The 21483-nt window shown below is 37.0% G+C and overlaps 1 protein-coding gene across 1 annotated transcript in view; it reads left to right on the top strand.

Annotated features, from left to right (window-relative positions):
• DOCK2 (dedicator of cytokinesis 2) overlaps window positions 1-21483 on the top strand; it is a 166280-nt gene that overhangs the window by 19327 nt on the left and 125470 nt on the right. Inside the window, exons 8-23 of the mRNA XM_065690729.1 lie at window positions 547-701; window positions 1298-1379; window positions 1865-2000; window positions 2590-2665; window positions 3674-3750; window positions 4116-4241; window positions 5108-5232; window positions 6720-6818; window positions 8156-8228; window positions 8310-8413; window positions 10536-10719; window positions 10822-10919; window positions 11616-11705; window positions 11962-12062; window positions 14647-14781; window positions 17980-18088. Of these exons, the coding sequence (XP_065546801.1) occupies window positions 547-701; window positions 1298-1379; window positions 1865-2000; window positions 2590-2665; window positions 3674-3750; window positions 4116-4241; window positions 5108-5232; window positions 6720-6818; window positions 8156-8228; window positions 8310-8413; window positions 10536-10719; window positions 10822-10919; window positions 11616-11705; window positions 11962-12062; window positions 14647-14781; window positions 17980-18088 (1770 nt within the window). The remainder of the gene's footprint in view (window positions 1-546; window positions 702-1297; window positions 1380-1864; window positions 2001-2589; window positions 2666-3673; window positions 3751-4115; window positions 4242-5107; window positions 5233-6719; window positions 6819-8155; window positions 8229-8309; window positions 8414-10535; window positions 10720-10821; window positions 10920-11615; window positions 11706-11961; window positions 12063-14646; window positions 14782-17979; window positions 18089-21483) is intronic.

Genomic DNA, 21483 nt, shown 5'->3' on the forward strand with positions numbered 1-21483 from the left:
AAGTAAAAGAAAGTTGGGCCGTTGTGACAGTTGAATAATGCCCATGACAAATCACTGGAAAGCACTTTGTGAGTTGTTCTCAGCAGTGTCACTGAAGAAGTCTTGTTTCCCAGACATCTGAATGTCATTGACTGACAGTATAAGGAAAATGAAACTTAGTAGTCTGCAACAGAGTGCATTGACTTGTTTTAAAAATGCGCTAAAAGAGTTTTAGGACACCAAAGAGTAAGTAGCTATTCCTTGGTGGTTAAATTGGGACGTAGGTAAAACTTGGGAGCCTGTTTCAGAGTTAGTGAACCTCCTCAGCTGTGTCCTTATCTCAGCATGTTATTTGTTCCCTCTTCAAAGAGGTGTATTTTCTTTTGCTAGTGCTCCCAGCGTACTGAAGCCCCATCACAATGTGGATAGTAGGCTTTCTGGTGTATCCTACTGTGTTTAGACAAGGTGTCTTCCAGACTTTAGGCTTGCCTCTGTAGAGACAGCTTGATACATTTTCTCTTTACAAGTGGTACTAATGTAGCTAATTCTTTTCCTTCTTCTGTGTAGTCAAAGGATCAACCAGATTATGCATCATACTCCCGAATGTCTTCATCCCCCACCCACAGTCTGTATGTCTTTGTGAGGAATTTTGTATGCCGAATTGGAGAGGATGCGGAACTCTTTATGTCGCTATATGACCCCCTGAAATCAACAATTATAAGGTAAGCTTTCCTTTTCTTGCAACAGAGTAGCAAAAGGACCTAGCCAAAATGAAGCAAAATAGCTGCCAATGTGCTAGTAATGCAGAGCATATGTAAATGAAAGGAAGAAAACCCAAAGGAAAGGGAAGTGTGGGCAAATTTAGTTGTTGGTGGCTATTAAAGAATTCCAAGGTGAGGGATCCGAAGTAGGTTAATGGGAAATTCCTGGGCTAAGCATTTCAGAATTTTGGGGAAACCTGGGAACACTTAAGTGATTATTCTTGATGGGTGTCCAGAGTGAAGTACTGCAATGGGATGAAGGGGACAAAATGGAATTAATTTATAAATTCAAAGATAGATTAAGATTCTATTGGGTATTCCTGTCAAAAAGATTATGATCACAGTCATGTTTCTTCCAAAACAGGTGCTGTCCTGTCTTGTGTTCAGATTATTTTGTATAGCATTCTTCTTGTCTATTTAGTCTGGTATTAGATTTAAGCAATCACCAGAGACTACTGTCTGTTGTGCAACCTTTGTTATGTACTGTGGGTTTGCTGTACTGTGAAAGGGAAGAATTTTTAAATCCCATGACAACAAGATATTTATCTTTGAAACAGTGAGAACTACTTGGTGAGATGGGGGAGCAGAGGCTTTCCGAAGGAAATTGATATGCTCAACAACCTTAAAGTAGTATTCACAGTAAGTGTTCTCCCGTTTATCTTATTCGTATTTGCAAATTGGCTTGTCTTTTCTCTGTGGTCACTGTCAGAACTCCTGAAGATTGAGCAATGTGAAGAAGGAAGCAGAAGACATCTTAGTGACAGAACGAGATGACCAGTCACTGAGTGCTTTAAGGCAGTGACAATGCTTCAGTGACCTTTCTTGAAACCAGTTTGCTGCTTCCCAAATTTACTATTTACTTGACTATTATTTTTACCTGCTGTACCTCTTGGTTGCTGCAGTTTTCTCTGTGTTTCTTACCTTTTATTTTCTTCAACCTTTACACTGTCAGGTTTTCCATTCTTTTGTGGGCTCAGTTTGAGTGTGTTTGGTTTTTGTTTCTTATTTCTTTTTTTAAATCCATCAGTTACTGAGGCTCTATTTATTAGTGGAGGTCCCATTTAGATTTCACAGCTTGCTTCTGCCTCAACTAATCCTTCAGTTCTTTTTCATTTGTATCTTAGGATCTTGGAAATAAAGACCTTAGCCGAGACAAAGTTTACCTAGTTTGTCAAATAGTCCGAGTTGGAAGGATGGATCTCAGAGACAGTAACTCAAAGAAATACACACAAGGACTTAGACGGCCCTTTGGAGTGGCAGGTAACTGATGTCTCCTGTGCTGACTGTATCAGAGATAGGACCCAAGTAATACTTGTCAACGCTGGACCGTACTAGTCTGACATGCCTTGATAGAGATTCAAAACAACCATATCGGTTGTCTTCCATGTTTGATTTTTTTTAAGGCCATAACAACTGCACAGACATTAGCATTTTCAGGTCAGAAATGTGCTTTTGAATGTATTTTCCTAATAATTGATGCTTACTGCTATGCAGTGCAAACCAAAACAGTGCCATAGGATAGTAACAGAATTCTTTGCAGATGAAATAAAACCACAACTGTGTCCCAAGAGCACCACCAATGCACTCATACCTGTATTCATGGGATTAGACCAAAAGCAATCTGAAGTAATTCTCTCTTTACACAATGTCGTGTCTGTGGTGTGGACTTCATGCTACATGTTCTGTCCCTAAGGTCTACCCCTATTGGGCTGCACTGCTTGCTAATGGAAAAAAAATAAATCCATATTTAGCTAGAAGTACAAGCACATTAATGTACACCATGAAGAGAGAAGAGGAGCTATTTTGTGATGCTATTATATGTTTGATGATTTTTCTGTTACTCTTCTAGTTATGGACATTACAGATATCATAAAAGGAAAAGCTGAAAGTGATGAAGAAAAGCAGCATTTCATTCCCTTTCACCCGTAAGATGGTCACTGATACCTTTTTTTTTTTTTTTTAAACAAACAAAACTGTTTCTATGTTTTTGGCTGTAACAATCATAAAATGTTTCAGAAAAAGTAGTTTTTCCTTTTAACAACGTCACGATTTAATCATGCTAATGATTTAAGTATTTCTTTAAAAGGCATTTGAGACTTAAGAGGGGTTACATAGTATATTAAATTAATGTATATTTCTGTGAATGTGCTCCTTCAGACAGCTGGTCCTTGTTTAACAGAACATGAGTAAAACAGTTATACATGCTCAACAGAAAGCTTTCCGCATATGAATAACGAGTACTTTGTGCATGATTCTGGCTTGGATTTGGGAAAAATCTGTGTAAAAATTGGGTTTCAGTTAAAAAGTAGTTGAATTGTCACACGTTAACTGCCTTTAAAAGAAATGCCAGGCCAGCTGCCTGACAATATGATTATGATACTTGCAGATCAAATGGAGACATGCCAGTATTCACTACAAACATATTTATGTATTCTACATAGCACCGATGCTCTGTCAAACAGAGAATAAATTTAATTCTGCAAGACCTGTGCATGACACATTCTCCTATTGTTCCATTTGTTTAAAATTTGTTTCACCACATTTGTTAGGTAAGAATTTGTTTCTCCTTGCAAAAGTAGCTGAAAATGTTTGAAGTTCATTTGTTTGTCAGGCTGCTGATCAGGGAAAGAGGACTGGAGCGGCATGTTGGTGAATGCACTCGCCTTGTGCATGCCTACAAAATTAGCTTTCATATTGTCACTTTGTCACAAAATGGTGTTCGTAAACTTGCTGACTGGATCCTTTTTGCTTCAGTGGGCACGTAAGTTTGATGCGAGCAGTCGGCAGCTGGGAGTGAGAGTTATGAAATTACAGTGTGACCCAGTAAGGTGAAGTACTGCAAAGTGGACTGAGCCTTCTTGTCACTTCTGTTCTGAATGGGGTTCGATATATTTAGCACTTACTCCTAGTAAAAATTATTGTTTCTCCCACAGGGTAATGGCAGAGAATGATTTTTTACACAGTCTCCTAAGCAAAGTCACCGCATCAAAAGGGGACAGTGGTGGACAAGGTAAAGTAGATTTGTTTGTTTGATTTTAAGTAACAAGGTATTTTTGTGGAACTTCGTTTTTGATGGTTTACCTTTTCGGGAGGGTCTTTGTTAGAGCTGTATCCCCACAATGGAGGCTGGTCAACTTTGATGGAAGTGAAGCAGCATGAGTTTGTGGCAGTATCTTATTTCAATTACTAGCTACTAGTAATTACTAGCTACTAGTGTTGGATTACAGAACTTTCAGCTAAATGAAGTAGAGAAAATGAGTTCTTATCCCAATTTTGATGGGTGTTGGTGACAGTCATCTGAAGACAGATTTTTTTCCTTTTTTTTCCTTGCTATGAATGTAATCTTTGTTGTTGTTGTTATTTTTCTCTCAATAGGTCTCTGGGTAACTGTGAAAATGCTTGTTGGAGATGTGATTCAAACTAGAAAGGACTATCCACATCTTGTAGACAGAACTACAGTTGTTGCTAGAAAGCTAGGATTTCCTGAAATCATCATGCCAGGTAGGAGGTGCTTTGTTCTGTAATAGGAATGGAGTTCTTTTCTCCCATTCCCTCAGGTAATAAGCACCAACTGCAGTCTTATTTACTGATTTCTGTAATGCGTGACTCAGAGACCCCTTTGAATTCACTCTTCGTGGTAAGTTTTGTTCCAGTATTAGAGGCTTATATAAAATACTTAAATTCTTGGAAAGTATTTTCTAGTACTGAAACAGAAAACCAAAATTATGACAGACAGGGATAATCCTAGCTCCTTGTACGTAGGTTGTTTTTTTTTCATCTTCTAAAGAGATTACGGTAGAAGCTTACTTGAATTTTAAATTATTAACCTTATTTTTATTGCAACTTATCACTGTCATTTAGTAATAATAAACATAGGAGTTCACAATCTCTTGGGGTTTTTCTTTTGATTTATATTTTCCAATTCAAGTCGCTGTCTGTAGTGCTCCTTTATGAAAACAAACAAAACCACCACAGCACAACCCCTGCCTCCCTTCAGGTCAAATCTAGATTCCTTTAGAAGGCGTATTGATTAGTTCAGAGGGGAAAAAATATGAAGGCTCCTCACGAAAGAGAGCTGTAGATCTGGGAAAAATGAGTAACGGCATCATCAGCCCCCTCACCAGCAGGTGTCAGTGCAGGACGAGAATTGCCTCGAGTCAGGATTCTCATTTGGTTGTTTCAAACCGCAGTATCTGCATACCTAAGAATAACAGCTGAAAATTTAAGTTCAGGCGGAGAAAAATGGGTTTTTATCTGTTTCACGGCAGAAAAAGCGGTACTCCTGTGAAGTTCGGGTGACCCCGTGCTCTCACAGCTTTTTCGCTGGTTTCCTTTTTTGTTTTCTAACTTTTCAATTTCTTGCGTAGGAGATATAAGAAATGACATTTATATTACATTGCTGTATGGAGACTTTGATAAATACAATAAAACAACTCAAAGAAATGTGGAAGTGATAATGTGTGTCTGCGATGAAGAAGGAAGAGTGATGCCAGTAAGTTTTCTTTTTCATGTATGATGGACATAGATACATGAGTTGCATTTTAGAAGTAATGCTGAATTTTCTCTAAAAATACCTTTGTACAAAACCTCACAGTTCCCTCACGTGTGACATCTTGTGGCTGATAGGTTTCATGGTGTTTAAAGTGGCCTATCTATTAAAGTCTTATAAATGTCTTGCATTAAACTGTACCGAGAAATACCATCGAATGACCTATTTTAGCTGTGCCAAGGAACAAGTGCAGTTTGTGACAAATCTGCATCTCCAGGGTTTTTCTTGTGGAAGTTCCCGGAGGAATGCAATTTGCCTGTTAAAATGGTAGAAGTACCCTTTCTGCTATATAACAAACCATTCATTTGTGCCAGGAAGGCTGTGTCATTGTCCCCTGAAGGAATGCATAGACAATAACTTAATTAGTGACAACAGAGGAGCGTGGACACTGTGCGTATATGACATAAATATTTACAGTGTGGTTTTGCTTGTCTAATTGCATTTTAAGGAATTTTTGCCTTTTCCTCAGGGTGTTTTAATACAAGGGGGATTTTTGGCCTTTCCTTTTTTAAGCTTTACACTGTTCACTAAATAAGTATTGTGATCATGAGGGTGAAATCATAAGGACACTTCTTGAGATGAAATGAAGATGGAGTAACTCACTGTGGTTCAGGACTTACTAAAATGAGTTTATGAACTATAATTAAATGCTTGACCTTAAGGGTATCTTTAAAGCTTGAATGAAGAAAACCCTAAACCCATGTAATGCTTGGACTCCACACAAGTTGTAACCCTGATTACAAAACACTACCTATATCTATGAAAACACCTAACCACATGACTTGCATTTACAGAAGTTAACTCTGCTAAATTGACTTCAGCGATCTCTGTCTATTGACAGGTTATATGCTTAAAACACATATACCAAATATTTCTTATAGAAATTAACCTATTTGCAATGCATTAAATATTGTATTCCAGTGTTATACGTGTTCAGTTCTCCATCAGCATCTTTTCCCCAAATACTAGGAGAAAGTGGATTTGTCACTTTGTCTACATACTGAAATATATGTTCAGTTCGTGCTTGCTTTCTGTGGGTAATATTCCTTGGACATGTTACGGCAACAATTTTGAGAACTAAATTGAAATGCTGTTGAATGCAATTAATAACAAAAGTAACTGATTTTCCCTTTTAGCCTAAAAACTCAATAAATTCAAACCCATGATTTCATATTAATTTCAATGTTTCTGATTATCCATAGATCAAAACTGGTACGTGTTCACTAAACAGCAGCCAGCTGGCTGTGCTTAGGTATCAAACTAGTCTCAGCTGAAGAGCTAGAGCAAGATTTACTGTTGGAAGTAAAAAGCATTTTGTTCCAAGTGAATGTCACAGAATCACTCAAACAGGCCTCTTGGTTGTGCTCCATTCAAAGATTTGCACAAGTTAATCAGCCACTGAGCACTGTTTCTTCCCTCCTTTTTGTAAGAATGCCGTTTGCTTGGGCGCGGGGGACAAACCCGTGAATGAATACCGATCAGTTCTCTACTATCAAGTCAAACAGCCTCGTTGGATGGAAACATTGAAGGTATGGTGTAGATACTTTCCACCTGCCTTTTTGTCTTCATTTCTTTCTACCTCACACAGAAAGTTGCGCAGCATCATCTTTTCCTAAAAAATAAAAATCATTCCTGACTACAGCTGTAAGGATGGAGCCTTACTCATACATCAGTTGTCAGAGATACATGGTTACTGAGGCTGAAAATTTGGCCTAGAAAATGATGTTAGGATTTTGTTTAGCAAAATAAATGAGGTCCTCTTAGATAACCTTATGTCCTAACATGGCTCATAAAGAATGAAATATTGCATTTGTTCTATTGCAGTGAGACAATGGACATGCGAAGATCCAGTTGCATGATTAAACCCACAAAACTCCCAAATAAACAAAACCCCATACAACCCATATTCCTTCTCCCCAGTATTGTGACTAGGGAGAAAAAAACTGTCTTGGATATCTTTTAAGGCACACCAGTAATTATCTGGATTTAAAGTCTTTGACTGGAAAATGCTCATAAGCTTCCAGCACTATAAAGCATGTCTCAGGCTTGCTAGCAATATGATTTTATTTTTAAGATGACTGTGGAAAGCAATATTGTCATGTATGACGAGTCTATGATTATTACACCAAGGTGTGTTGCTGAGATTGGGCAGGACAGGGAGGGAATGGAAGTTGGAGCAGAAACTTATTTGTTGCTTTGAAAACACTGAGCCATTCTGGTCATTGCTTACTGTATTAGTTTTAACTACATTAACATTTAACTACACTAGTTTCAACTACCTTAACAAGTAGCTAATACGAAGGAGTGTTATGCAGTAAAGTTTTTAAAGGAAAATTCTGAATGAACACAAGGGAATACAAGTCTAAAGTTTCAGAACTGTAAACATGATAATGTGATAGTTTGTTCTTATTCTGATGCAGTTGAGCTCTTTTGTTATTTGTTATAATTATACCTATTTTTTCACTTAAATTTTCATACCTTTTTCACCTGTTTATTAAATTGATTGTCAGTTTATGTGTATGGAATAGAAGTTTCACAGAGCATAATTTGGTTCAGTTAACAGGGTAGCTAATAAGGCTGCAGTGTGCGTATTTTCTAGTGTACAAGCACCTGTGTGTTTTAACTCACTGGGTTCAGTGCGTCATTTCTGTGGTGGTGCTAGACTTTGAGCAAAGTCTAACAGGTAATTGCTTATCAGCCAGCACTTTTGCTACTGTGATCAGGCTCGATAGTTTTAAATGGGCTGTGAAAGGCATGGAGCCAGCAGAAGTGGTGCTTATTTGTTCTAAAACAGGAGCTGGTTGAATGTGAAACCAGCTTCTGCCTCCCCCATAACTCTACGTGTTATTTTCTGATTTTAAAAAAGGTAGCACTCCCTATTGAAGACATGCAAAGGATACATCTGCGCTTCATGTTCAGACACAGGTCATCTCAAGAGTGTAAGTAGGGAATTTTACTTGAGTGAATATTCATTCATTAATTTATTAATTTCAGTCAACTGAAAATATTTTTCTTTGTAGCTAAAGATAAAGGAGAAAAGAATTTTGCAATGGCCTACATAAGACTAATGAAGGAGGATGGAACAACTCTTCAGGATGGCGTCCATGATTTGTTAGTCTTAAAGGTATTGGATCAATTTTTTTCTATCCCCCACGACACCTTTTTGCACGCTGTTGTCTTTGCCTGCATTGTTTGATTTCTTAGTGAAGAAATTCCTATTATTCTGTCAAAGAGAAATATGGTTTTCATCTGAACAACAACAAAAATAATATAACTTGCTCCATGGTGAGTAAACGTTGCTTTAAATTGTAATTAGGCAGAGATGGTTTCGAAGCACAATGAGAAACAGCTACTCTTCCTACTATTTTTATGGAAGTTTGTGCTTTTGGCCTTCCACAGTATAGAGGAAATCATGCTAAAGCTCAGTACCTGGAAGGGGGAGAGGGGGAGCGAAATGTTTTGATTTATTTAGAATCTTTGTCACATGAATAATCAGGCAATGTAATCTTAGAGAATTGGTTGTTTGAAACTGCTCTGTGTAGTTACTCAGGTACAAAAGTGAAAGTTTCAGGAATTTGATTGAAATCACTTCCAATACAGAAGAAATTTTACTGTAGGTATTAGTGATCTTTTATGTGAGCTAGTTTGCCTTAACATTAATGACAATCGAGATGAATATGACTACATCAAGTAGTTTAGATAGTGCAACAAAAGTTTATGGCGGTGTAATAGTATTTATTTTCATTGATACCAACGTTGATAAATACTTACACCAGCAGGAAAATAACAATCATGTTCTATGACTGTGTGGCTAATGTTGGTTATGAAGTTCCATCTAATTAATTTCTCATTGACATAGTAATTTTTCCTTTAAGTGACATCATAGATGAGAAATGCTAAATGGAGTTGACCTAGTTGGTTTGGGAGACGGAGACCGATTTTTCTGACATATGTTGCTTATTCTAGTATTAAGAACAGTAACTGTAAGCTCTGAAAGTTTCAAAGTCATACATCTGGCCTCTCAAAATAAGTAATTTGAAAACTCAAGTTTAAACAGCATACTTTATTTTTACTGCCTTCAGGCATTGAAACTTTTTGAGAGATTTTTGGATCAAAATGTCAAGTCTTTTCTCTTTTTTTCTGTCTAACTTGTCTCAAAAAGAAGGAGTCAAGGCTTTCTTTGGGTTCCAAAAATTCTGAGAAGTAATTATTTGGCAATCTTCATACAATCATAAGAGTTAGTCATGCTGTCTTGCTGCATAAGGATTTTGCCTTTGTCTGTCTAGGTCTCTATATAGTCAATTGTAAATCTTCTTGTCTGAAAAGTAGTCTGCACATCTACACAATCGGTCACAGAACTACAGAGTATTATTCTAGATCATGGTTTCTGCAGCTCCTTGTTTATGCACAATTGTAGACGAAGGGTCTGCAATTGAGTCAGATCTGTGACAGTTCTTTAGGTTTAAGTGGCAGCTCTTAAACTCATTGGGGGAACTTTACTGAGCAGGGTTTCTGAAGAAAAATCATATCTCTAAGCACTGAATATGATTTTTATTGTCCTTGTCTAAAAGCTGCTTTCCTGTCTGCTGTATGAATCAAAAGTTGAGATGAAAAATAATCTGGGAGGGCTGTGGCATGCAACCTGATAAAATAAAGGGTGAAAAATACCTGTTGGTTCTCTGGTTTTGTACTGTTCATTCTACTGAACAGCATAAAATCTGTGATACCTGTGTCAGTTACTGCAGCATATTGTGTAATTTAAATACAATCTTACCATGCTCTGATCTTTGATAGTGCTGCTGTTCTTTCCTTACACTGTCCTATTTTCTTCTTTAATCGTATGCATACATCATAACTGTGTTGCCTATATCCTGTGTACAGTCTTGAAGGTGATGCTCAATAGTCTGTTACATTTTGTAGCTACTGACATTTTAATGACAAATCAGCTCTTTTACTGTGATGCTGATGTCACACCTCATAGTTCCTTATTGTACCTCAAAACTATTAACCCTTTATAATTTCAATGGAGTATGTTCCTTGCGTGTTAGTTGCAGCCTTTCTTGCTGACATTGACTCTTGGTTTACCTGTACTGAGTCATGCTGGGACTTGGGTATTCTTTGTCTTTTAGTTCATGTATTTAAGCCCATAGGAACAGAGCTTTTTGTTTATTTCTTATGAAGTACAAAATACATTAATTTTAAATCCAGGGTGTGAAATATGTAATAAATGCTATGTTGCTTTTCAGGGAGACAGTAAAAAAATGGAGGATGCCAATGCTTATTTGACATTACCTTCTACACGTCAACACATAGAAAATAAAGGAGCAACCATAGGCAGGAACTCAAGTATTGCAGGGGGGCTTTCAGTAAGCTCAAGAGATGCATTTTATATTTCAACTCTTGTTTGTTCTACAAAACTAACTCAGAATGGTACGTATCTTCTAAATGGGTAGAAGCTTTAGAAAGCAGACATTTGTACAGATGATAAATCACATCTTAAATTTTATTGCCTGTCCATTTATTTTCTTCTAGTGGGGTTACTAGGTCTCTTGAAGTGGCGTATGAAGCCAGAGCTGCTGCAGGAGAACCTGGAAAAACTGAAGATTGTGGATGGAGAGGAAGTTGTGAAGGTATATCTCTATGTAGTTGTTTCCATAATGGTTATTCTTCATGTCTTTTCATAGCATGACAGAAATAAAATGCTGCATAGTTTCAAAAAGAAAAAAAAAAAAGAAATTGAAGGTCAGCTAGGTAAAGATAGGAACTTAAGGCAGCCTCTCAATTATACTTTCTTTAAAGAGTGTCATTCAGTGTAATGCCTTTCTTAGGGACAGTTTGCAAAAGATTTCTATACTATTACATTTGTGTTATTCTTCATATCCAAGCATTAGATGTCTCTGGAGAGAAGGAAAGAGGAAGGAGAACTTAAAAGAAGAAAAACTTAGAAGAAAAAAGTGAGCTTTGAAACAAACCACAGACATATAAAGTGTGTTTCTAATCGTCATGTGTATGTGACATTAGCAACCACTACTCAGTATCACTAAGAAACTAGGAATACATTTTTAGATAAAGTTATGCCATTTATATAGTTTTTTAGCTTTTCCATACACTTTGAGCTAGGCATTTATTATTCCTGCTCATGGTCTGAGGATGTAAGCTCTTAAAATTAAGGAAACTAGAGCCTAAATCCTTGGGAAAGTTTACTGAATATAAGTGACATTTCAGTGAAGGCCTTTAAAACTCAAACTTGAGAGAAACCAGGTCTACTCTCTGAGAACGGACAGGTTATATTGGTTGCCAATTTGTCTTTTCATGTTGTTCTATAGTTTCTACAAGATACGCTGGATGCCCTGTTTAACATCATGATGGAACATTCCCACAGTAATGAATACGATATTCTTGTCTTTGATGCACTGGTAAGAATCAACATTGAAGGATTTTATTTGTCAGAGTCAAGAATCCTGTATTTCTGAATGGGCTATCAAGATGTTTATTTCAGGGAATGTTTTAAAATCTCTACTGAACAGCTGGAATATTGCTATTCTCACTGAAATGTAAATTTCTTTTAAAACTCCTAAATAATAGATTGTAAAAAAATATTTCAGAATATCAATATTTAACATTTAAAACATGTCTTTATGAAAAATGCTGATTATGTCCACGTCTGTTTAGATCTATATCATAGGGCTTATCGCAGACCGTAAGTTTCAACATTTTAACACTGTTCTGGAAGCGTATATCCAGCAGCATTTTAGTGCAACATTGGCATACAAGTAAGTTTGTTTTCTTTGATTTCTCTTTTTTGCTGAATCTCTATCATCACATTAAGCAAAGTAAATTGTGTTTGTGACTTTTCCGATGTAATTTATGGTGACTGTTGTTTTAATGTTGCCATTTGCTTATCTGGAAATAAACCTGCCTCTGAGAGAGACATATGATTAGAGTTGACTGACAGAGAGTAATTAATTTGTAGTTAAATGATTCTTTTGATATTCATTTTGTCTGAGCACTTCACCTGTATGCTGTCAAATTTGTCCAAATATACTTTGCTGTAAAGCCCCTCTCTATATTCTTGGCCTTGGAATGCCTTAAGTGAGGACTTGAGGATGTGCTTAACCTGTTTATAAAGGTTTCCATGTCTTCTTTTGCAGCAAACAAAGTCATGGGGGGAAAAAAGTTTTCTGGGAACTGTCAAGTCTTCATGTGTAGTTCACAGTTAGCTGCTGCACCAGGCAGGTTTAGTGCACTGGACTAGAATTTGGGTGTTTGTTATGTGGTCTGCTGTGAACTGGAGTCTTTGTTACATGGCCATGGCAGTGGGCAGGTGGACAGGCTTGTGGTGGGGTTTGTTCCTTTCATTTATTTTTGGAGCATCCAGGTAATGCCCAGATGGGAAGACATGGCCTCATAGAAAAGAATGAAAATAAAACTCTGCAGTCATGTTATACAGTAAATTTAATACTGGATTTTACTGTATCTAAACTAAGTTTTCCCAGATTATGGTAGGAAAAAATTGCTTTGAATGATGAGGAATGATAACATCTTCAGTTAATGCTGATCTTGGGGAAGTGCTATAACAGGATAGTTGTATTTTTTTAATCTACCTGAAGACTTGTTCTGGCAGCTTAATGGGATGGCAGATTGAAGCTGAACTTGAATTTGGGATATGAATAGTAGATGGAAGACTTTAGCTGAAGGATTGGAATAGTTGAGAATGTCTTGCAGTTTCCTGTGCTGAATTTGCATCAGTTCCAACTCAACAGGAAATGTCACACAGCTTGAGCACTAGAACATGAATTTGCTGTGCTGAAAGGCAGTAGTGCACAATCAACCCTTTCTCACATTCTGGGAAAGGTGAAGTTAGCATTACTGGGCTCAGAAAGCTCAAGCACATACTCTTCTTTAGTCCTCCGTCACTCTGTATGTAATAAGCACGTTTAATTTAATGCTTTATATTATTGTGAAGGAAGAGAATGTTGGCTGTGGGCATTTGGGACAGCCTTATTTGCTTAAAATATTTCTAAGATTTACCTAACTGGGAGTTTAACTTGGTATTTGCCCAATGAACTTCAGGTTCTGATGATTTAATCAAAGTCACAGAGGCAAAATGATTTCTATGACTATTCCCCATATCATGAGTTTGCTTGGCATCATTGGTTCCATGCACATTGTGGAAGATGAACTGCGTTTCAAGTATAGTTGACAATACCAACAGATAGCTGTTTATGACCTAACTCATAGTTAGGAAGGAAACACTGTCTCAGGCATATTGTGATGTATTATGAAATTGTATTTTGGCCAGACTGTTAGTATACTAACTGGAGAAGACCTGTTTGTTGTTCGGTTCCTATTTAGTTATCCATTTGTACCTAGCTTTTACACAGGACTTCACATTGACAGTTGAGGGACCTTGAGTGGACTGCCCCTGCATGCAGGTTGGATAAGTTTTGTTACAACTCAGTACAGATTACTGAGCTGTGACCTCAGAGAAGCTGTAAAAAGGAGTAAATGGAAACACACAATGGGTGTAGTGCTCAGAAGGCTGAGAGGCTGAAAGCAGGATATTTTGGTCCTGAGATGTAAGTTAGGCTAGGGCAGTGGGGCTGAGGATGTGTCTGTTAGTTACACAGATGGAGAAAGATATATTCACACAGATGTATATATTCTCTGTGTGATTGCAAGCAGTTCTTAGTGCTATTATTTGCATGCAAGTCTGTTCAAAGTATCATTGTGATCATTTACTTACGTTTCAACAGTCCAGTTGGTGAACTGTTAAGTTTCGTCAACATGCAAGTGCTTGTTTGGTTTTTGTTGGTTTGGTTGGGTGCTTTGCTTTGCTTAGGGTAGTGGATGGGATTTCTGTGGTGCTATAAAGAAAACCAAAGCAAACCAACAAAAAAAAAAAAAAACAAAACCAAAAAATAAAAACAAACCACAAAAGAAAAACAGAAAACAAACTAAAAGCAACCCCCCAAATCAAACCACCCTTAATTCTCATAGCTGCAAAAAGCTCACTATTATATCATTATTAGCTGAATCATATAAGATGAAACTATAACTATAAATTAAGGGTCTTAGTTTTAGATGAGCTTTTGCACTTTATCAGGTAGCGTATTTAACAACAAATTGCCTTTGGATACAAAGCAAGGAAGTGTTTAAATGAAAGAAATGCTTTAAGCCAATATTGCTGTGTACCAGAATATGGTACTATTTTTAACATGCAGTTAATTTAGAGCATGTCGTAACATTTGGGGGGTGTGCTCGACTAAGCAGAAACATTTATTTAGAGTAGCCAAACAAGTGAGAGAAGTTCATTAAGAAATTAATAAGTATTTTTAAAATGTGTTATAACTTCAGGAAATTAATGAGTGTTCTGAAGACTTATCTAGATACCTCCAGCCGGGGGGAGCAATGCGAACCTATCCTGAGAACCCTGAAAGCACTGGAATATGTTTTCAAGTTCATTGTTAGATCAAGGACATTATTTTCACAGTAAGTACCCAGGCAACTGCCATTTAACTTGCAGCTCAATAACAGAAATAAAGCTGAGAAACAGAAAATGTTGGTTGCAGAACAGGACTGTATCTTTTGTTTTCACAAATAAAACATAAAGACTGGTAACTAGCTCAAAATACAGACATGCTGGAATATTTTTTTGAGAGGGAATGTTCGGAAATCTGCTTTTCTGATTCACAGTGTAAGTTCCAGAGACACGTTCATCATCATCTGATACTGCTCAGTAACAGCAGCCGATTGCAAAGGGTGATTATTCTTCATGTCAGGTGACTTGGCCTAAGCCCAATGGATGGCCAAATGTGACAGATGGCTTGAAGCTCGATGCTTGTCCTTGAGATCACAGTGTTCAGCAGCTCAGACTGTGCACAGAACAATGCAACTTTCAGTAATCATTGTCCATTTGCATTTAGAGTTTCAGATCTCCAGTTAAGGAATTTGTATTTACGTTTTGGACACACATTTTATGGACACACATAAAAATGGTGTAAAGCTGTGTAAAGAAGGAGATGATGCTTATGAGAATAGAACGTTAGTACTTCAAAGCTTTATTTTAAACTTAAATTTTAAATTTAAGGTGCTGTGGCAAAAGGGGACAATTAGAGTTTTGGGGAAGGAAGCATCATGTGGAGGATTGTGGAAGATGTTTTGTATGGAAGGGTTTTGTTCTGGGGAGTACTTTAGTCACCATTTTAATTCCTAGTAATAGCTGCAGCAGCATTGGACAGTCTGGCAAATGAGGTCTGAAACTCTAAATTCAGTTGGACAATTATTATTATAGGCAGTAATAGCTCCTCCAAACAGTAGCTTCAGACAAATACAACCAAACAGTGAACAGTATCATCTGATACTGTATATTCTATTGGTGATTCTATTTATCTCTAGATATTGTGATCTAACTTTTTGTAGACAATCTCCTATTGTCAGACTGGTCATGAAAATAAAGAAAATGTGGAAAAGAAATGGATTAACGTATTTTCTTCCCATGAGAAAAGTTAGGGTTTACAGTTAAAGTGCTTTACTTTCAAAGGTTGACATTAGCCTTCTTGGAGACAAATATTTTGAATTAATAGAGCAGAGACAGATCTTTAGATCATTCTCTCATTAATTTGCTGGGCTGCTGCAGAAACTAAGCTGCCTTGCTGAAAGGTAAGAGACGTTGCAGAGTGGAAATTGTGTAGGGAAGAGATGAATAATGATTTCTAATGTTAGACATGAAATGGGAGACTTTTTTATCTCGTTGTCAGGCAGATACAGTGATGATAACCAAGTTCTGCTTTAATTTACATTCATTCAATCAGTCCTGTGGAAGCTGTACAGAGATGTCATGAAAGCAGATTTGTTTTTTCACTCCAGTCAGCTGAACCAAGGTTATGTCTCGCAGCTGTTTGTTCAGTAACTATGTTTTGCTGAAAGGTCATATACATTAGTGAAAGGTTTGCATAATACAGACCCTGAAAACATGAAATGTTTACTTTCCTCCTTTCATTGGCCTGTGTATATTTTCATTGCTGAAATTCATGTGCACTTGTCGGATGAGGTTGTTTCCAAGCAAATAATTAAACATCTTTTTAAAATTTGTTTTCAGAACAAGTGATTTTAGTTGAAATTTAACACAGAAAATTGTTCCTAAATGGAAGCTAGATCATGAGTCAGGAAATAGATGTGATTCTACCCGGAACAATGAATCCTAGTAGAAATTTTAAAAGCATGTTTAATACATGTTGTGTGATGCTTCTGCCTCCCTCCTTGCTCCACAGGTTGAGTCAAGAGAACTTCCAGTTTCCTCTTGCATTAAAACAATAGGCTTAAGAAACTTCCTTTACTTTTGCAGCAATGTTTTACAGTCAATAAAAGTATCAGTGTATTAGTCAAGTAACTTAAATGAACACTTAGAGACAGTCACATTGCTACAACTTCCATTTACTTAATTCCCATTGAAAACCAGTCTTAAGTAGCCCCCATGCCACAATCTCCAGTACTTTTTAAAAAATCAACCAAAACCCAAGCTCCCAAAATATGACTCGATACTAAATGAGATAACTTTTCTATGTGAGTGTGCTTGCACTAAAACTTACTTGTTTCAAGATGCGTTTCACATCTGAGTTTTTTGGGTATGCATTTTTTGTTCAGCTGTCACACCTCAGTAGGGCCGTACCTCAAGCAGTGAGTATTATGTATGTTTTTCCTCTGCAGATGATGTTTTGGATCTTGGGGCTCCTTTCCAAGTACTGACTTTAATCTCATTGACAAGCAACAACTTGATCAGTGCAGAGGTCATGGGCCTGAACAGTGTAACTGTTTCCCTTTCCTCAAAGCTTCTTGCCGGTCACTGTATAAATAACAGTTTTGACTTTTCCTTGCTGTAGACAAAAGCTCTTAATTTGCCTTTAGGTCCTTTAAGGATCTCAAGTTTCAAGCTGAAAAGAAAAGAACATCATGCTGGCATACATGAGTTGATAAAGAAGGATTTTTCTCCTCCGATAGAGAAGGCAGTGTTCTGATAGGTGCGGCATTCAGTTCAGTGTTCTACACACATTTCTGGCTTCTCTTGCTGCCTCACTTTTTTGCTTAGCTTGTTTAACTTCTGACAGCTGTTTCAGGTAATTAATTTACCATGTCACCCGTGGTTTTTGCTGTTCATGGAAGCAGCATTTAGTATTAATAGCTAGTATGAACTATACAGGAGAGAGAATCTGAAAGGTTCAGACTTTAGGACAGGGAATAAAGAAATAATGGAGTGAGCTTAATTTAAATGTGCTATTTCACTTCTGAGCATCAAATAGAGACTTTTATGTTTATGGGTACGGTAAATATAACTATTTGAAAAAATGGCAATAACAGAAGAAACAAGCAGTGAGAATATGTGACAAATATCTTAGAGTACCTTTGCCACACAAGTCACTTTGAAAGTGAAACAACGTCCTTACATAAGCTCAAATCTGGGAGGTATCGTTTGTTAGAGGCCTTTAAATGAAATGGAAATGCTTCTGTTGTGTTCAAGATGAAGAATTTCTACATCATGCAGTGAATAGCAGATATAACCCACTGGTGAAACACCTAGGTACATAATTTTGGATCAACTTTAAATGTATTTGTAAGGTAGTGTTAAATCTGGTACATCTAGGACTATGACATTTTCTGTTTCTGAAAGGATAACCTGATGTGTCTCAACAGATTATATGAAGGCAAAGAACAAATAGAATTTGAAGAATCTATGAGGAGACTCTTTGAATCCATCAACAACCTGATGAAAAGCCAATATAAAACTGCCATTTTGTTGCAGGTTGGTGTGTGTAAACAACAGGTTTGCTTTGGCGTTTTCTATGGTTTGGTTTGTGGGCTTTTTGTTCTTTATAAATTGAGGAAAAGACACTTGTGGGAAACTTATTTTTTGTGTCTCTTTTGTAATTCCCCTGTACTGGAAGACTGAGTTGCCTAACAGAGTCTGAAGCCTAAGTTGAAAAGGTTAGGAGAAGATACATTTATGTGGCTGTATGAATGTAGCGAGTGAAAGAACAAAACACAGGTGCTGGAATCTTTCAGGGAATCTAACGAAGTGAAGCCGTCAGTGGGAGCTGAATATTTCATTCCTGAGTTTCTTCAGGTAATGCTAAACAGGGATTCCATCATCTTCGTTTGAAAAGTAAACAAGATAGTATCAGCCTTTCGGAAGTATGTCATTTAAACAACAACTGAAAGTAGGATGAAGGCTTCGCATTCGTGTCAGTCTTAGTTATTCTAACACTTTGGAATCTGATGTCAAGAAAACTAGAAAAGAAAGAGCTAGTAAGATCATTAATAGCAAATAATTGGTATGTGGTTCTGCATTACAATAGAAAACTATCAAGGCTTTCTATAAAGTAGGAAGAAGATTTTACTAGACAACTGCAATATTGATGCTTTGTGTATTCTATATTATGTAATAATTTTATTTATTGGGCTTGACTTCTTGTTTTGTGTTTTGATTTCTTTTGGTATGGCTTATACTAGAAATAATTTGGAGGTGCGTAAAATAAAAACGTTCCACTCCATTGTAAACTCCATGGGCATGTCAGTCATAGTAGCTTTCACAATGGACAATATTTTCCTGTGCCTGTTTGGAGAGACTTCAGTTATGATACTTGAGACTCCTGCTGTGGTAGGTGAATATGAATTGCCCATAACAGGCCAGGAAAATGGAGATCTTTTCTGCACTGGGTGAGATGGAGCAGGAAGGGGTAGAAGTAATTTCCGAAGTCTGCCTCTTTCTAAAGCCAACACTGCTTTTTCTTCCCCCCTGCCCCATAGTAAGTTTTGGCATGACAGTGATAGATGATGTAGTAGTACAAAGTTAACTTTGCAGGGTAAGGGAAAGGTGGTTATGCAGAGCTATTACAAATACACATGTCTCCATAGGTGTTACACTTTGCATACCCAGAGAGGAAAGTTCACGAAGTCTATTGGAAAAATAGGCAAATAATCAGAGTATCAAAATAGCCTTAAATTTGAAGTGATCATTGATACTAATTAAAGGGGAACGTAGATTGCTAGGATCAACTGAATGAGTTCAAGTGGATTATACTCTGATGATAACAGACAAGAAAGTTTAAGGAGCTGTGGAGAAAATTCAAGTAATTGGGTTTCCCAGGATATTGAGACTTAAAATGCAGAGTTTGCAGCCTCAGAATGTGAAATCTTAACTCTTATTTAACCCTTGGTTCTCCAAATACCTCTGATGGTTAGCTGTACCAGATTTAAAGAATTCTGTTGAAACCTGAAATGTCTGTTCGTCGCTAATAATGGTCTTTATTATTTTTTTAAACTTGGCACTCAGTGTTATAGTCAGTAGTGATTTCCCAGTCATTTTTACTGATAGCAATCAGACTCAGGCTTGTATTGAATATTAATTCAGTCAGGAAAAAATGGGGTTTAAAATTACATGTTATATGAAACAGCCCAGTCAGTGCCAGGAGCTCTTTATTGTTTCAATTTAGTTTTATCATCAGAGTAAGATCTTCTTCATCTGTTACATGATGTATAAGTTTCTAAAGTTTCAAATCTAACTTTTCAATCTCTTGTTCTCAAGCTGGCTGCAGTAGATAGATGCTTTGACTGATTTTACTGCCTGAGCTTTGAGGAGGGTTGATATCTGCTTCTGTTTTGCAGTACTGTTTATGTCAGCTTTGGACAGCTGAAGACTGAATTTCCAGCTGGTCATTCTCAAATCAGTGAAGTTACTTCTTTTGTTTAAAGATACAGACAGAATGCTTCTCAACTTCAGCATTGCAGGAAGTCAGTTCACTACAATTAGGATTAGAATTTCAATATCCTGACTTCGCTGAGGTTTAAAAGCAACCGTGTGAACTGGAGAGTGAACTCTTTTCAGGTCTTGGGATGTTACTTTATAAAGAGATTGCTCCTTGTAGTCAAGACCGGGAATGTTATAAATTCACTAGTATGAATGTGCATCTTTTAAGCAAAGTGTGCGCTTTTTACGATGTTTTTCACAGTTTGGGGTATTTTTTGTTTGTTTGGTTTTTTTTTACATTATATAAAACAATAATTTCTGAGTTTGTACTGACCTAATGGTGGTGGCACTCATCTTCCTAGGTACTAGACTTAAACCTTATCCATTTATTTTGGCTGGGATGATATAGCAGCTCTGTTTCATTTATTAGTTGCTTCTCTGTAGCCACTACTGGAAAATATTTGTAGGTTTTAAAGATAGTTTTTCCTGAAGTCTGTAATTATGAAGTTGGACTTCCTGAAATCGGGGAACCTGGAAGTTTATTTCTAAAGCCTGCAGTTTGGTCAAGGGAGATTCTGGGGGCAAGAGGGAGTAGGGAGGTGTTAGTACCTTCTTTACTTTCTCTTAGCTCTCAGGGAACAAACATTATTTTCTGCAGATGTATTTTCTGTCTATGTAAATAACCTCTGTTTCTGGGGAATTAAATCTGATAACTGATTTTTAAATTTCAGGTTCTTTTTTTTTTCATAAGGTCATACTGGTGATGTGTGATTGATAGTCTGTGCGTGTGCGCTGTCATTGACAAGCTTGTGCTCTCAACCTTCAATTGCAAATCTGGCCCCAGTTCTCTCCCCCAGCTGACACATCATATTTGACCTAGAGGCAGTCTTTTCTGTTGCAAATCCCAGCTACACCCAGCTCAGTACTAGGGACTGGTTTTACAAATGACTGTGTGTGTTTTCAGAAACCTTATGTGACACAGTCTCAAGGTCAGGAAGACACAGGAAGGAGATTGACTGTGATATTGAGAAGTAGGAAAATATTGTAATGTGAAGATGCTACCTTTATCTTCTAAATTTTTGCCCACGTTTTTGACCCATCCTTACTGCTGCGGTAGATTCTAAGAGCTTAAAACAGTACAAGGATGCATAGATTACTTAACAGAGAATATGGTTCGAAAGGCACTGGCAGTGGCACTTTGATTGTGGTGTACAATAGAGTTGGCACAGTAACTTGTTAAAGCTGCCTTGATAGCAAATAAAATTAGACTAAGAAAAAGAGCACTGATGCTTTCTTTGAATGTTCTTTTCATCTCATGGGTACTGAAATTTCATGAATATGTATAATGTAATGTAACAAAAGAGGGCTAAAAATAAGCTTGGTCAGGAGTAAAGGTGAAAATAAATGTAATAGTATATGTTATATGTAAGAAACAATTTTCTGCAATGCTG

The sequence above is a fragment of the Lathamus discolor genome, chromosome 10 (genome assembly GCF_037157495.1).
Source record: "Lathamus discolor isolate bLatDis1 chromosome 10, bLatDis1.hap1, whole genome shotgun sequence".
In the NCBI taxonomy this organism is placed as follows: Eukaryota; Metazoa; Chordata; class Aves; order Psittaciformes; family Psittacidae; genus Lathamus; species Lathamus discolor.